General features: G+C 44.9%; 1 protein-coding gene across 5 annotated transcripts in view; it reads left to right on the top strand.

Moving 5' to 3' along the window:
* PFKFB1 (6-phosphofructo-2-kinase/fructose-2,6-biphosphatase 1) overlaps nt 1-16,577 on the top strand; it is a 62,999-nt gene that overhangs the window by 30,869 nt on the left and 15,553 nt on the right. For 4 of the 5 annotated variants that reach the window (XM_063634826.1, XM_055267962.2, XM_055267963.2 and 1 more), the window contains 8 exons: nt 1,601-1,726; nt 4,069-4,162; nt 4,987-5,053; nt 5,955-6,029; nt 6,518-6,574; nt 8,607-8,728; nt 12,785-12,992; nt 15,671-15,817. In XM_063634826.1, the coding sequence (XP_063490896.1) occupies nt 1,601-1,726; nt 4,069-4,162; nt 4,987-5,053; nt 5,955-6,029; nt 6,518-6,574; nt 8,607-8,728; nt 12,785-12,992; nt 15,671-15,817 (896 nt within the window). The remainder of the gene's footprint in view (nt 1-1,600; nt 1,727-4,068; nt 4,163-4,986; nt 5,054-5,954; nt 6,030-6,517; nt 6,575-8,606; nt 8,729-12,784; nt 12,993-15,670; nt 15,818-16,577) is intronic. The other variant, XM_055267961.2, reaches the window with a different exon arrangement.

Below are 16,577 nucleotides of genomic sequence, written 5' to 3'. Positions count from 1 at the left end.
TGTGTGATCTCTATTGACCTATCTTCAGGTTCACTGATGCCTCAGCTGTGCGGAGTCTACTGATGAGCACATCAAAGCTAGTCTTCAGATCTTTTACTGTGTTTTTTTCTCTCCCATTTATATTTGATTCTTTCTTATACTTTTCACCTCCCTGCCGAAATTACCTATCTGATCTTGCATGATAAACTTTTCCAATAGAGCCTTTAACATACTCATCATAGCTATTTTAAGTTTCCTATCTGATAAAGATGGAAACAGTAGACAAAGGGGACTCCAAAAGGGGGAACAGTGGGAGGGAGCAAGAGTTGAAAAACTACCTAGTGAGTACTGTGTTCGCTATTTGGGTGATGGGTTCACTAGAAGCCCAAACCCCACCATTGCACAATATACCCAGGTAACAAACCTGCACATATAACCCCTGAATATATAATGTAAAAAAAGAAAGCAAAATAACCCAAATAAATAAACAAATTCCTTGTCTGATATTTCCAACATCTGTGTCATAACTTATTCTGGTCCTAATGATTGCTTTTTTCTTCAGACATTGTTTTTATTCCTTGCCTTGATTCTGCCCTTTGTGCTACACCCTGGAGATAATATATCTCTTAAATCTCTTATAGATGTATTCCACTGTTATTTTTACTGATGCTTTTTAGCCTGGTAGTGGGGGAATGGGGACCTGGGACATTCTATGCTATGCTGATTAAGTCTCAGTCTTAGGCAGGCTTACCCTGAGTGTTGGAGGTATGACCTTCACAAGTGTTCCTGCCCCCCCTCCTATGTTCTAAGCCAAGTGGGCCTAGCACATTTTCCTGCCCCTCCTGGGTTAGGGCTTTTTTTTTTTCAATTTTCTCCCCCAGCTGTAGTGAGTTTTCACCAGTGCCCTCAGTTTCTGTTGCCCTTTCTTCTGAGGACTAAGACTTTTTTCCCTTTGGGAAGATAAGGTAGATTGGTATGGGCAGAGTTTCAGTGATGTTGGCCATTCTGCTCTGCCAGCTGCAGTGAGTTTCTCCTAGTACTTTCAAGCTAGTTTTTGTTGCCTTTTCCCTGAATAGTAAGGCTTTTGCTCCATAGAGAATATAGGGAAAATAGTCTGTGCAGAATTTCAGCAACAGCTATTGTACTGTTCTCCCCAAGCCAGAACTACAGGATATCTTTCTCAGGATTCTTTGCAGTCTTTCTTGTCAGCACCTGGGGGACTTCCTGGAGGAAAACTCTGCAAAGGGGTGCAAAATTGCTTATATCTGCAGCCCCTACAGGCTTCACATTCTCACACTAGCCCATAACCAGCCTTTAGTAATTCATTATAATTTTTAGCTGAATCTTCTTATGAGTTTGTGTGTTGTTCAGTGGTATCTGCACTAGGTAAGCAAATGCCTGGTCCTGTGGCTCCCTTGAAGATGGTTGTTTCTACAGGTTTGTGGTACTGCAACCTTAGTTTTCTGATGAGTCTGACAGAAGTTCTTAATTTTCACTTTCCCAGTTTTTTCCTTATTGTAATGGTGGGAGACATGTTCTTTACAACTCTACATTTCTGGCCTAATACCAGAAGAGCCTATGAATCTGAGGATAAGCTTTTGAGTGTCTGTTTATTTTTCAGCATCCATACCCCAGTTTACCAATTCCCCCACAATGGTGATCATGGTGGGTTTACCAGCTCGAGGCAAGACCTATATCTCCACGAAGCTCACACGATATCTCAACTGGATAGGAACACCAACTAAAGGTATGTCTCTGAAAGCCTTTGTTCAACAACCCCATAAAAGCTACTGGCTGAAAACCTTACTTAGGTAGAAGGCCAAAGTCCTCAATACCAGAAACGCCCCATCATTATTATTACCAGCATTAGGACTACTACTATCACTATTACTACATTCTTATACATTTTATAACTTCTTGAGCACATACTTTGTGCCCAACACCACTCTAGGTGCTAAGCATAGGAAAACTAGTATTAAGATTAAATGTCTTCCCTCAAGAAGTTCCATGACCTCGAAACAACCCTGTGAGTAACATACTATTTTTATTGCCATTACTATTATTGCCATACCAATATTACTACTTTTATTAGCATTACCACTTCTTCACCATTTCATAGTTGAGGAAATTAAGGCCCAAGGAGTGAAGTGTCTTGTCTAAAGGCATATGGCCAGTTACAGAACCAGGATATGAACCCAGGTCTATTTGATTCTAAGCCTGATACTCATTGTGCCAAGTCTAATGCATGATTCTACTGATTGGAAGAGAAAAGAATCCCATGTTAGCCCTATAGTCTCCTTTTCTCCATTCTTTTTGTCTCCTTCTTTTTCTTGTTAATCTCAACATCCTGTCTCTCTGCCCCACTTCCCTCTGTTTCTCCCCCTCTTCCTTCCTCTCCCCAATTTTTGTTTCTTTTTCCCATTTCTTCTTTCCGTTCATTTATGTTCTCTTTATCTAATTCACTGGTGAAGAGTTTCCCAATGGTTTTCCATGTGCCCAAACTCCTGCTAGGCAATGGGGATACAAAACTGGTTGAGACTCACACCCTGTCCTTGAGGAGTTCTGAGTCTAGCTGGGATGTATAAGAATACCTCATATCATCTAGGAATTCTAGAGCAGGAGCAGGGTGCTGTATGAAATCACAAAGGGATTTGCCAACTGGAAGGCAAGGAGAGCTTTCTACATAGGATATGTTTGAGCTGAGTCTTGTGGGAGGAATAAGACATTGACAGAAGGGAAGGAGAGAAGGAGCAGCTCTCATGGAGGACTGCAAGCTCTCAGGAAAATCTGCTGAGTGTAGAGGCACATGGGACACTGGCAGATGGGTTTCTGCCTTGAGAGCCCCATCATGGGTTCAGGGTTTCTGATTCCCCTGCTTTCTATCTTCTTCACTCCACTCAATTCTCTCAAAGGCCTCCAGAGTCATATTTCAAAGCACAAAGCTGAACATGCCTGTGGCCTCCAAAGGTCCCCTTGGCCTGCAGGTTTAAATCCAAGCTCCTTAGCCTGTTGTTCAAGGCCCTCCGCAATTGGCCCCTTCCAGCATCTCAGGCCTCAGCTATAGTGGATGACTCACCATCCTCCAAACATGCTCTTCCTTCTGCCAATGCCATACTCTTGCTCAAGGTGTTCCTCTACCTGGAATGCCTTTGTTCCTGACTCCGGTTGCCCATATCTGCCTGTAAAAGGTGCCTACCCTAAAAAGCCTGGTTCAAATGGTGAAACCTTCTCAGATCATTCCAAGTACAATTAGTCTTTCTTTCCCTCTCACTGTCTTCCGTGGCTTCATATTGTCTTTGTCAGAGCATTTAACAAACTCTGTGGGAGCTCTCCATTTACTGGTTTACTCACTGTCTTACCTGTTGGACTGTGAGTGCCTTAAGGGCCTCATCATGAAGATCAGGCTAATCCCTGAGACCCAGAGCTCATATCCTGCTTCACAGAGTAGGAGTCGAAAAGTATTTGTTAGATGAGTGAATGAAATATTAACTCTTTGGCTGCTTATCTTCTTTCTCCTCCTTTCCTTCCCTCCTCTCTAGTTTTTCATCATTGCAAGTGGGAAAGTATGGCCTAGAGATTTAGATTTAGAATCTTCCTCATAATATAGAAAAATAAAATAACTTTGGACTAGAAGTCAGGAGGTCCAGTCTATATCTGTCACCAGCTCACTCACGGACCCTTGGTGATTAATTTTACTCCCTAGATCTCCATTTCTTCATCTTTCCACTGGAGTAGGGCATTTTAAGGATTGGCATTTATGATAAAGTAGAATAACGGAAAGACCACCAGCTATGGAGCCAAATAGACCTGGGTTTGAATCTCAGATATCCACAGATAGGAAATAACTGCGCAAGTTATTTCCTATCTCTGAACTTTCAGTTTCCTCATTTATAAAATGGTAATAGTGATCTCTACTTTGCAGGGCTGTTGTGAGGAATAAATAAACTGGTAGCCATAATTTGAAGTTTTAAAAGCACATTTTATAGCTACAAATTATACCTTCTTCTACCTCTGAGGTCCCTCCCAGCAAGGACATTTTTTGGCCACTGGGATCTTCCCAATCTCTTCACTGGCGCTCCCTGCTTTCAGTGTTTAATTTAGGCCAGTATCGACGAGAGGCAGTGAGCTACAAGAACTATGAATTCTTTCTTCCAGACAACATGGAGGCCCTGCAAATCAGGAAGTAAGTACCCAATATTTTAGGAACCTATGCTGTCTCGTGGCTGAAAGGCCCTTGTTCAGATACTGGGGGAGTAGGGCAGAGTAATCTGGACCAGAAAGGAGGCCCTCTAGACTCTCAAACAGTAGTTGGAACAGCCCTTTCATTTTCCTGCCCAAATCCTGTTTCTGGTCGTAACCATCCACTTATCAAGAACCCTTAATGGTCTTCTACTTCTGACAGGAGAGAGTAGAAACTTCTCAGCTTAGCATTTGAGGCAAGAATCTCAATAGCTTGGCCTACTCTAGTTTCTGTAGTCTCATCAGTTCAACCTCAAGGTTTCTCTGCACTACAAGACTCTGAGTACTTGCAGAATAGAGCCCGGGCCTTATGCCCTCATTATAGAATCCAGCAGTGACTAATCACTAAAGAGATTTTTGCTGAAAGCATAAATACATTGCCACTGTCATGCCTGTGTGTTACCCATGCCAGGAATGCCTTTTACTTCACAGACCACATGCTCTACTTGGGTTCATAAAACAGTTCAGCTTGAGTTCCATTAGCTCAAGGGTTGGAGCCCTTAATATTATGGCTTCTGTCATTGCTCAGCTTTTCCTGATTGTGTCACTTTATACCTGCCCCTAAACTGTGTAAGCTGTGCACACAGAGCCACTTTCAACTGTTTGACCCCTCTGTGCTTAGCACGGTGCCTAAAGCGTAGGGCACCCTGTGTAGATGTTCAATACATGATAAGTTAGTCTAAGACATGAGAGATGATACAGACAATGAGAGAGAAATCCATCCTGGGGGATAAGGGTTGTCTCTTTTTCTTTCCTGGTCTATTTCAGGCAGTGCGCTCTGGCAGCTCTGAAGGATGTTCACAACTATCTCAGCCGTGAGGAAGGTCATGTTGCGGTAAAGAAATTTTTTATTTTTTCCTTGGGTAACTACTGGGAAGGGAATTAGCTAATATGTACTGAACATTTACTAATGTGTATAGAACATTATGTTCTGAGTATTTGCATATATTAATAATTTAATTTTATGCTCCCCCCTTGAGATAGGTGTTGTTATTATGCCCCATTTCAGAGCCCAGAAGAATGGTTCACAGAGACATTAAATAATTTCCCAAGGTGGTACAACGTATACCTGGAAGGGCCAGAAGTGGAACCCAGGTTGTGTAGCTTCAGAATCCCTGCTCTTAACTACTATACACTACCAGTCTACCCCCAATAATTCAGCAGGACTATATTAGAATTTAAAACTGCAGTACAAACAGTTTAGAGTTATAGAGACTTACCTAAATATCTAGTCAATATTTTGGCTAGGATTTGCAAATTATAAAAAGGGAGCAGATTCTCAAATATGCAAATGGTCCAATCTCAGGTGCTGAGGATAGGGAATTGTTTCCTGTTTTTGAGGACTTCTAAAGTGATAAGGAAGGAAGAAGCTTCAGCTAGGAATTGAGAGAACCAGTTCTAGCTCTGCTCTGTCAGCAACTCTCGGTGACTTTGGTCAAGCCAAGTTCTTCTAGGCCTCAGTTACCTCACCTATAAAATGACCCTAATAAAACCCCACAATTTCCTCTTGCCTTATTACACTCACAGGGTAGCATACATTTCTGGACAGACCATAAGGGCCAAATATGTGCTTGTGAAATTGTCATAAGCCAATCATGAATCCTTCCTATCCTTCAAGACCTTGTTCAAGTTCTACCTCCATATGGAAGCCCTCCACTTAGCACAGGGATGGGCAAAGAGTAGGTGTTCTGTTAGCACCAGATTCAGAGTAAGCCAATCTCATTAACTGCCTCTAGGTTTTTGATGCCACCAACACTACCAGAGAACGACGGTCACTGATCCTGCAGTTTGCAAAAGAACATGGTTACAAGGTATGGTAGCACTCCAACTCTTATCTAGAGCCTATTTCTCCAGCACAAACCCCAAAGAAAGGCAAACCAGGGGACTCAGAGCAGCCAAATCCGCAACCATAAGCTCAACATTTTAATTTGGTTCTCTAACTTTCCAGGATATACTCAGAAGCAGCAAAGCAGAACAAGAAAGGAGGGGTACCACATTAGGCAATGGAAGATGACTGCAGACAGGCTGGCTATGGGGAAAGAGTGGAGAGAGTCACTACAAAAAACTTATATAAGACCTAAACCCAGTAAAGATATAAAACAACAATCTAGGGTCATTCAGTTTAGAGCCAATCTGCCTCATGAAACTCAGAAGCCTGAAAGTACAACTGTATGAGAGCGTTATGTTGTCAGAGATGCCCCTGGAGATGACTTAGAGCCATTGAAAAGGAGTACAGCTATGTTCAGCTCCTACCAAATATAATTTCCTGCTGGAAATCTCTTTTCTGTTTCTTTTATAGGTGTTTTTCATTGAGTCCATTTGTAATGACCCTGGCATAATTGCAGAAAACATCAGGGTAAGGACCACCAGTTACTTTTCCACTTTGCTCTGCCTTAGGCTTAGATCACGCCTAAGGCAGAGGTAAGATTATGCCTAAGGCAACTCCATGAGATTAAAGAAAGTATTCCTCCCTGATCTTCTCCTCTGAGTTTTCATAGGAAGCATTCCCTAACCATCCTGGCCTACAATGACTCTATTAATTTTAATGAAGCCAACATATATAGTGCCCTTTGTATGCTCCAGATACCAAACTTGACTGTCATTAATTTTCACAACAAAACTGCATATTAGAGATTATTTCCATGTTAGAGAGAGGAAACTGAGGTTCCAAAAGGATAAATGAATTGTCAAAGATTCATACAGACAGAAAGGGATGGAAGTGGGACTGGACCTCAGGCTTGGCCATCTGCCTCAAAAGCCTACATTTTTTATTCTGCCCCAAAATTCATACCAGAACTATCACTGCTCTTAGATTCTAGGCATGTGGTCTAGAACTAGGTCATTTACCACATTTTGTTGTTCCCTACTTCATCAATTTACTGGAGCTCAAGAACAGAAGAGACCTTAAGGGTAATTTTCTTTTACCCTACATCAGATACTTGAAATCTTACCTAAATGTATATCTAGATTTTCTTTTTATACCTGCAATGATAAGGGGCCCATTGCTTTCAACAAATGCGGTCCAGTCAAGCTGGAATCTGCCTCCCTGTAATTTTTATTAATCGGTCATTTTTTTAACTTTTTGGGACATACAGCATGTCCATTTCCTCCCTTCCTTCTTTATCCTCCCATCTATCTATCTATTGATTCAATAGAAATTGACTATATGCCTGGGCTTGGCCATTCTGGGCGTTAGAGACATGTATATGGATAGTGGAGAGTCCTTCCCTTGAGCACACAGTCTAGTAAGGAAGACTGGCAAGTATATATACAGAACTCTGAGAACTGAAGTGATATGAGGGAACAGAGGGACTTTGGGAAGACAGTGCTGAGGGCCTAACTTTGCATGGGGGCAGAAATCAAGGAAGCCTTCCTAATGGAGGTAAAATTAAAATGAATGGTACCTTGAAGAACACATAGGAATTTGGTGGGTGAAGAATGGAAAATAAGGATATAAGCATATACTAAGTGTGGCATCTCTGGAGAACTATAAGTAGCTTAAATGGCTAAAGCCAAATGTGTGGAGGAATAGGGGAGCCATGGGAGATAAGGATGAAGAAATAATCTGGGGCCCAATCATGACAAGCCATGAGCCACCTACTAAAATAATTCACACTTTTTTCTAAAAGGGATGACAAAATGTAGAAGGGTTTTAAGCAGGAGAATACTTTGGCCAGATGTTCATATTAGAAATACCCTTCTGGCTGCCAGTATGGTGAATACATTAGAAGTAAAAAGAATATAGACAAAGTAGTTGGGCACAAAGCTATAGTGAGCACAAGCAAGAAAGAATGGATATTTAGAGGAGATGATAGAGTGGAGAGGATTTGGTACCTGCTAAGAGGTGAGGGATGAAAGACAGACATCTAGGATGACTCCCAGGTTCCATTTAGGATCATATGACTGGGTAGGTGATAGTGCCAGTACCTGAGATGAGGACTGTGGGGAGGAGACGTGGATATTGGTGGATTAGGAGAGGCCAGTCTTCAGAAATCCAAAGACAGCATGTCATAATCTCCCAGTAAACACTTGATACATGTAAGCCATAATGACCCCTGGCTAAGATCTCTAGTTCCTCTTCTTCAGCCATTTCTCATATCACAATTTCTGGTCCTGTTATAAATGTTCTTCTTTTATAAGCAGTGTATGCTCTGGGACTGAGTATAATGTAACAGGCCTTGTTTGAGATTAGGAATGAGGAGTCACACAATCAGCTTCTTTTCAATTGGCTGATTTTTGTAAACTTGGGCAAGATGTGTTCTCCGGGTCTCAATTCCCTCATCTTTATAATGAGGCATCTTGTACTCAATGGTCTCTAAGGGACCTTCCAAAGAAAACCATCTGTCTCCCAATGTCTCCCTTGATACCTCTGTTCTCCCTGCTCCCAGCAAGTGAAACTTGGCAGCCCTGATTATATAGACTGTGACCGGGAAAAGGTTCTGGAAGACTTTCTAAAGAGAATTGAGTGCTATGAGGTCAACTACCAATCCTTGGATGAGGAACTGGACAGGTAAGAGCCAGCACCCTGAAGTCAAGGTCTAGATCTTTCACCCAGTTTTGATATCCTGTCGAACCTAGAGTAAATATCCTCCCTTTCTGGGCCTCAACTTCTCTATCTGTAATATCAGGAAACTGAACTTGATCTTTCTTCAAGGATCCTTTCAGCTCTGAATCCTTGATGTGTAAGGTTTTCCTAAGATGACTAAAATAGTGTTTGCCTGAGCAATATGAACAGTTCAGGACCCTGGGAACAAATGCCCCCCTCCTGTGGGTGTTGCGATTATTATTACAAAAGTGTTCTTCACACATGAATGACACTTCAGTTTCCAAACATGTTTACCTTCTTTCTTACATTTAATCCTCTAGGACTCCTGTAAAGGAGGCTGAGATAAGTCTTATGATCATAAAATTTCAAGAAAAAGAAATTGAGTCTTAGAGAGCTGAAATTACTTTCCAAAGCTTCCACCACAAGGAGTAGAGCTAGGATTCTAATTACATGTTCTGTCTCCTAGTCATGTCTCTTTTCACAACACTCCCATGTCTCATCAATCAACAAGTATTTGGACCCTTTGGGCTGTGGTATATGTAGGGGGGTATAAATAGGGGCAAAAGAGGTGGGTTCTATCCTCGGGTAGCTTCTATAGTGCTTTGACATATGAGAAGACCCACAAAAAAAAAAAAGAAATGCTCTGTCATAATACCAACTAAAGATAGGAGAGAGCAGATGTGAGTTTTAGATGTAGAATGTTCCCAGAACCCTGCTCTCTTTGAAAATGCATTATGATGAGAAGAGACCCCAAGTGAGAAGTATAAAGAGGCTTCAAATGGTCATCACCACTCTAAGAAATCTAAAGAGTGGCCTTACCCAACTGAAGTACCAAGAAATGAGCACTGTTACTGCCCCACTCTTTAGATGGAGAAACTGAGACCCAGATCAAGTCAAAGTCTTACCTTGGGCTACACAATGAATGAGTCAGTAGCACAATATATACTCGAACCCATATCCCAGTTGTGCAGATTGTTTATTGTACAGGCACCCTGGTCAAGGGTACACTCGCTTCTCTCACCAAGATGTATGCTGAAGTAGGGCTATGTGACACTGAGGAAAGTACGGCTTTTTAAAATTATCACAAAGGCACAACATGGGCTAACGGCATATGGTGAAAGGAGCCTGAAGGTCGGGGTGAAGGGTGTAAGTGAAAGAACGGCATTGACAAAGCCCCAGCCCTGGGCCTAGACCCTGTAGTTGCTAGGTTGCTGTTTGATGAATTAGTTTGGGCCAGAAGAAGACAGATCTAGAAAGTCAGCTTTATTTCATCATTTTTCCATCAACAGACATTTACAGTCTATGCATCAGGTCCCAGCCCTGAACATGGAATCAAAAGAGGAAAGGGCTGTCGCTGATTTGACAGAATGTCCAGTTAGTTGGAGAAGACAATGAGTACACAGTTGGTCACAGCTCTGGTGACAGTAAACCAATTGGGCTGTAGGAACATGGGACCCAGTCCAGCATGGAGGAAGAAGGTCTAAAAGAACTGGATTACCCAATAGGCAGACTACACAGAGGTTACCAGCAACATAGGGGCTACCAAACTAAGAGAAAAAAACTATCTTAAAAACTTTTATTTATTTATTTATTTATTTATTTATTTATTTTTATTTTTGAGACAGAGTCCCACTCTGTCACCCAGGCTGGGGTGCAATTGCATGATCTCGGCTCACTGCAACCTCTGCCTCCTGGGTTCAAGCAATTCTCCTGTTTCAGCCTCCTGAGTAGCTGGGACGACAGGTGCCCGCCACCGTGCCTGGCTAATTTTTGTATTTTTATTAGAGATAGGGTTTCAGCATGTTGGCCAGGCTGGTTTCGAACTCCTGACCTCAAATGATCTGCCCGCCTTGGCCTCCCAAAGTGCTGGGATTACAGGCATGAGCCACCGCACCCAGCTGGCTTAAAGGCTTTTATAATATTGTATATTTCAAAAACAGCATCAAGGTAGTCAAAGTGGAAAAATATAAAACCAGAACTTGGGAGGACTTCCCCATATTCTATAGTTTATAATTTTTATTTTAAATAAAAATTTAAAATTTTTTTAAAAATTTTTAAATAAAATTAAAAATTTGGATGAGGGTAGGCATTAGCTACTCTACTGTTTTTGGTGTGGAACACCTCTAAATGACTTCACATGATCCTGGTCTCAAAAAAGAGAGTGAATATGCCGGCTCTTGAGGTATAAATGCATAGCAGCTCAACTTTGGAAATCGGGCAAAGAGAATAGCACTTTGTAAGTGCCTAGTTAAATCTGAACAAGAGTAGAGAAATACAGAAAATATTCCAAGTGTAATAGCAAAGGTATGAAGACAAGAATGAAACAGAGAAGATATGGGTATGGGCATGGGACCATAAAGTGAGGCCAACTGGGCCCAGTGTGAGAAGGCAAAACCAGAAGATCAGACTAAGCTGAAGAATTTGGAAGCTCCTAGAGCCTCAAAGGACTGAGTGTTAGGAACAGACAGTAGCCAGGCAACAAGTTTACATCAGATATTTTCTACCCCTAGGCTCTGAGGGTTCTAGAAGAAATGATTGGAGAGGGGAGCATTCTGGGGTACTTCTTCCCAAGAAGGTGGCCTTGGGAAAATCACTTTCTCTCTCTATGCCTCAGTTTCCTCACCTTTGAAACAGGTGATAATGTCTGCTCTGTAGCAATATTATGAGGATTCATGCACTTAAAAGTTCCCACTCCCTGCCAGATGCACAGAAAATGTTCAACAAATACAAGTGCCTTGTGGAAGCCATTAGGCACAGATGGGCATGATGAGCGTGGTGCAGCCATAAAGGGCTTCTCTAGGAAGCTCTAGGGAGAGGCTTTCTGAAACGAAACCTATCAGCAACCTTACCTTCCTCGAGTTAGTGCAGTGCAGCTCTTTCCATTCACTTGGTTTTGTTACCATGCAACCAGGGCTGCTGGTGTCACCCCATTGCCCCAGCCTTCCATTCCTCTTCCCAGGGATTTCTCTGAACTCTGTACAGGCCAGCGACTGAAGGATTTTATGCCTGGTACAGCGTAGGCCTCAGAAGTCTTGCTCCATGTTTCTAGTCTTCTGATTAGTCAGTGCCTACACTCCACCCTCCAGCTTCTACACAAACAGGTGGTTGAACAGTTTAAATATTATTCAGTGTATAGGTATTAGTTCATGACAGAGCACAGAATTGAGGATACAGTTAGGAACTTGGGACAAGGACCACAAGTTCCCCAATGATGTTGTGGACCACGTCTGTATCCCCATGCCCCACTACTTGGCACACCTTAGAGGGAGTGACTATATATGGAATGAATGTTGAGCACTGATCATGTGTTTCCAAGTATTTGTTCCTGACTGGCCAGAAAGCTCCCAAAGCACAGACACTGGGTCTCCTTGCCAAGCACAATGCCTAGAACAGAGGAGTATGTTTGAAGTATGTTTGTTGACTGCATAGCAAATAGGAAAATAACCCAGGCCAACCCCACTTCTGAGTGAGGAGAGGAACACACACATGCACAGACACACATGTGCACACAGACGCAATCTGGTAGCTGTGTGTAGAGTATAAAGGACAATATGTAGCAGAGGCTAAAAAAAAAAAAAAAAAAGAGGAGTGAAGAGCTCAACTCAGGATCAGAAAGGGCAGGGGAGTGAACAAGTCAGGAGCTGCCAGTAAGACATTGGAGCCAGCCAGGGATGCAAAGGATACTGCTTCTCTCTGACTATGTTAGGGGTGTGAACCACAGAAGAGAGAACCCAGCTGCCTGTAATAGGATGAGTGAAGGTGAAAAGGCAGTTTGGCTCAAGTTGAGGCTGAAGGAAGGAGACAGGGGGAAATGGTAGCATGCAATGAGCTCCTTTGGGTGGCCAATAACCAAGTCTCTAGGACAGGTACTCAGTACAGGGCAAGGCATGGCATCACATTAGGTGACAGCTGGGTTGTGGAAGAGGTTTGAAAGGGTGTGTGGTTCGGGATTTCTCTTGGGGTCAACTCTACCACCATTAGCCCCTGAGCTGCCCTTGCTCCTGCTTGGGTCTGGCCCAGCCACCTGTCCTACATCAAGATCTTCGACGTGGGCACACGCTACATGGTGAACCGAGTGCAGGATCACATCCAGAGCCGCACAGTCTACTACCTCATGAATATCCACGTCACACCTCGCTCCATCTACCTATGCCGGCATGGTGAGAGTGAACTCAACATCAGAGGCCGCATCGGAGGTGACTCTGGCCTCTCAGTTCGCGGCAAGCAGGTAGGGTGGGCCACACACACCCAGATGGGTTGGCTGGGCTCTCCTAGGTGGGCTGGAGGTGTAGTGGTGGCCACATTCTGGGTCCTGAGATGGGATGACCCAGGGATGGGGTAGAAGCAGATTCCATCACTCCTGCTCTTCCACCCATCAGCCACTCAGTCTCGACCCAGCCGCCGAATGGCTCCCAATGCCACCTGTTCTGCAGGTCTAAGAGCTTTGCCCTGGCACCCAAGGCCTGTCCAAAGCCAGCTGCTCCATGACAGTGACTCCCTTGGCCCTGCCTGACTGGTTCCCTCATCTTTCTCACGACTTTGTGCCTTTGCTGGTGCAGCTCCCCCACCTAGTCTACCCTCTTCTGTCTCCTCTGTCAGTGAGTGACTGTCAGTGGCACAGACAGCTGCCCTGAGAGACCCACACTTGAATCACTCTTCTCCCCAATTCTGCCCTCCCGACCTTACCCCAATGCAGGTGTCACACTGGCAGCCCCTGTCCCCACTCATGACAGTGTCCTTCCTGCCCTCCCCACTCCCTTCCAAGGCCCAGCACCTGCTCCAGGAAGCCCTCCCCATCCTCTCCTCCCTTCCAGGCAGGTTGCCATGCCCTGGGTTCCAGCTCTCCCAGTTCTGGCCTATGTGTGGCTCTCCTGGCCTGAGTATCTTCTCCCCAGCCCAGCACAGTGACCTGCTGGCTGGTTGCTGGCTGAATACAGTGATCCATTTCCACAGCATTTGGCCTGTGCCTGGGCTTATTGGCACAGGTATTGTTGCTGTTGGCAGGACCACTTGGGGATGGAACAGGTGGGAAATGAAGTGCAGGAAGGACAGTTGTTGTCATGATTGTCATTTATCGGACACCTATGCACAGTCACGGTGCCATCTTCTTCCGAATGTATGGCTCATTTCATCTTCACCACAGGTCTGTGGGGTGGGCATTCCTGCCACCAGTTTATGCATGAAGAAGCAGAGAGCAGCCCCAGGGCAGACGGCCAGGATGAGACAGAGCCAGAACTGAAAGCTGGGCCTACTGGCCTGCCCTCAGCTCTCCCACTGGAGATGGGGGGTGCCCCAAGCAAGGCACTACCCTGGATGGCCACACCCTGGTGTCTCCCTTTCTGTTACCTCCAGACTGACGGCCTCCCCTCGAGGTAGATGCTGACTTGTGACTCCCTCATGTCCCACTCCTCGGAGCAGAGTCAGAGGCTGCTGGAGGTGTGATCCCAGCCCATGGCAGCCCCTGCAGCCAGGGCCGTCTTGGGTGGAGCCAGCCCGGCCCTGCCCACACAGCTCGGAGCCCAGCTGGACACGTGGCTGTCTCCACAGGGCATGCCTCCCTGCACACAAACCTGTGTGTGTGTGCATGCACACAGCTGGCACCACCTTCATGCTTCTCACAGAGCACCAGGCCCAGTTTACAAAGCACCTCCCCATCGAGGTAGCTCTCACTTGTGCAGCACCCACTGTGTACCAGGCTGTGGTCTGGGTGCTCCCCATTCACTATCTAAAGTGCGGCCCCCAGACAGCAGGCCAGGTTAGCCAATGCTCTTTGGATATGAGGCCAGAGAGGGGCAGGGATGTGTCCGAGGGCACAAGGGACCATGTAAGGGCGCTGAGGGAGTTTAACCTACGGCTCATAGCTCCCTGTCAAGGGCTCCTTCCACCAGAGCACGCTGACTCCTGGCTCATGTCTATAATGAAATGCATGTATGAAACGCCTATAGCCGCATATAAAAATGTGTGCCTGGACCTATGCACCTGTGCAGATGTTCCTAACACATTCCATCAGTGGTTAACAACACACCTATACACAGAGGAGGAAATCACTAGCTCCTCTGGGCTCCCACAGCCCTTTATGGTTCCCCTCGGTGCTGTCAGTGTTTCCCTCACTGGACTGGCCATGTCTTGAGAACAAGAATACCCCAGCACCCAGCACAGGGCCACAAACACTCAATACATGTGTGAATGCCCTTAGAACCTGGGTACCAGGAACCCTGCTTAAGCAATAAGTGTTCACAGTGTCAAAAAGTAATGTCTCCCAAATCCCACAACCCCTACTTCCAGTCCGTAATCTGGGTACCCCCAACCCTAGAATTCTTTGCCCTTATTGTCTAGAGTCCGCTTTCAGTGCCTACATGGGCCTGTCCTAGAGTCTGTCCACTTGAGGTCAGGCCATATCACAGGACCAAGGGGTTGCTGTTTGTGGAGCATGGGGATCAGTGGAGGTGGAAATGTGAACAGAACTCGGTCATGTGACTTGGTTATCCACAAGCATGTACTAAAGGCACATAGAAGTGCAGGATAGAGCCAGAAATGGAGAGATAGACTGTGCATGGAGTGCCTCCATTGGTACTCTTGTCCCAGGCTCCACAAATGTTAGAGGCGGGCCTGTTTGAAGGAATGAATAACCAAGTAGGGGCTTTGGTGAGCAATCGTCAAATGAGCGCGCGTGCACACGCACTCTCTCTCTTTCTCTCTCTCTGTCATGCTCTTTTCTATTCCCTTGGCCCACCATCACATGGGAAAGAGTATGGCTTTTTATAAATTTGGAACATTTAAACTCTTTGCTTTGCTTGTTCATCACCACTCAATCTGTGGCAGATCTGAGCTTGTTCTGATGGCCACCCTGTTCTCTCTCACCTCTCCTTTTCCCCTTCTCTCCTCCTCTGCATCCCCACACCCTAGTATGCCTATGCCCTGGCCAACTTCATTCAGTCCCAGGGCATCAGCTCCCTGAAGGTATGGACCAGTCACATGAAGAGGACCATCCAGACAGCTGAGGCCCTGGGTGTCCCCTATGAGCAGTGGAAGGCCCTGAATGAGATTGATGCGGTGAGATGCATGGGGTGAATCTCCTGTGTGTGGGGGTAACTTGAGTCTGGGATTATCCCCTGGGTTGCCTCTGCTCCAGCCCCTATGGGGAGCCTAATTAATTCAACAAACTTTTTTGACAACTAGCCATGTGCCAGACCTTATTCTATGTCTTGGGGATCCAGTGAAGGCCCGAATAGACAAAGTCTCTGCCCTCATCCTAAAGACAGACAGTAAATAGGACATTACGTACTCAGTGTGACAAAGGGCTATGAGAGAAGTAGAAGGGATTATGGAGGATCAGAGGGTGAGAGTGCTCCTGACTCAACTTGGTCTTGGGGAATTTACAAGGAAAGCTTCCTGGAGGAAGCTAGAGGTGATATAAGAAGGAGATGAAATGGTCTGGGGAGTGGGGAAATAAATTTAATTCAGAGACAGAAAATAACTCATGTGAAGACCCAGAGATGAGAAGAGAGCATGGCAATTTCAGGGAATTGAAGGAAAGAATAGCACAGAGAATGGGACAGCAATAGTGAGATCTGAAGAAAAGGAAGATGAGGCTAGAAAGGAAGCCAGGCCACCAGGCTTTATAGTTCATGTTGAGGGATTCAAATGCTGCCCTAACAGCAATGAGATGCCATTGATGGGGTCCACATCAAGTTGGAGTAGTCTGAATGTGTTGCATATTTTTAAAGAAAGCCCACTCTGGGCATGTGTGGAAACTTGGTGGGAGGAAGGCCAGAATGAACATGCAGACCAGTAAGAAGTTGACTTCATTAGT

The sequence above is a fragment of the Symphalangus syndactylus genome, chromosome X (assembly GCF_028878055.3).
Source record: "Symphalangus syndactylus isolate Jambi chromosome X, NHGRI_mSymSyn1-v2.1_pri, whole genome shotgun sequence".
Lineage (NCBI taxonomy): Eukaryota > Metazoa > Chordata > Mammalia > Primates > Hylobatidae > Symphalangus > Symphalangus syndactylus.
The sequence above is the reverse complement of the archived record's forward strand: the minus strand, read 5'-3'. Positions and strand labels throughout refer to the sequence as shown.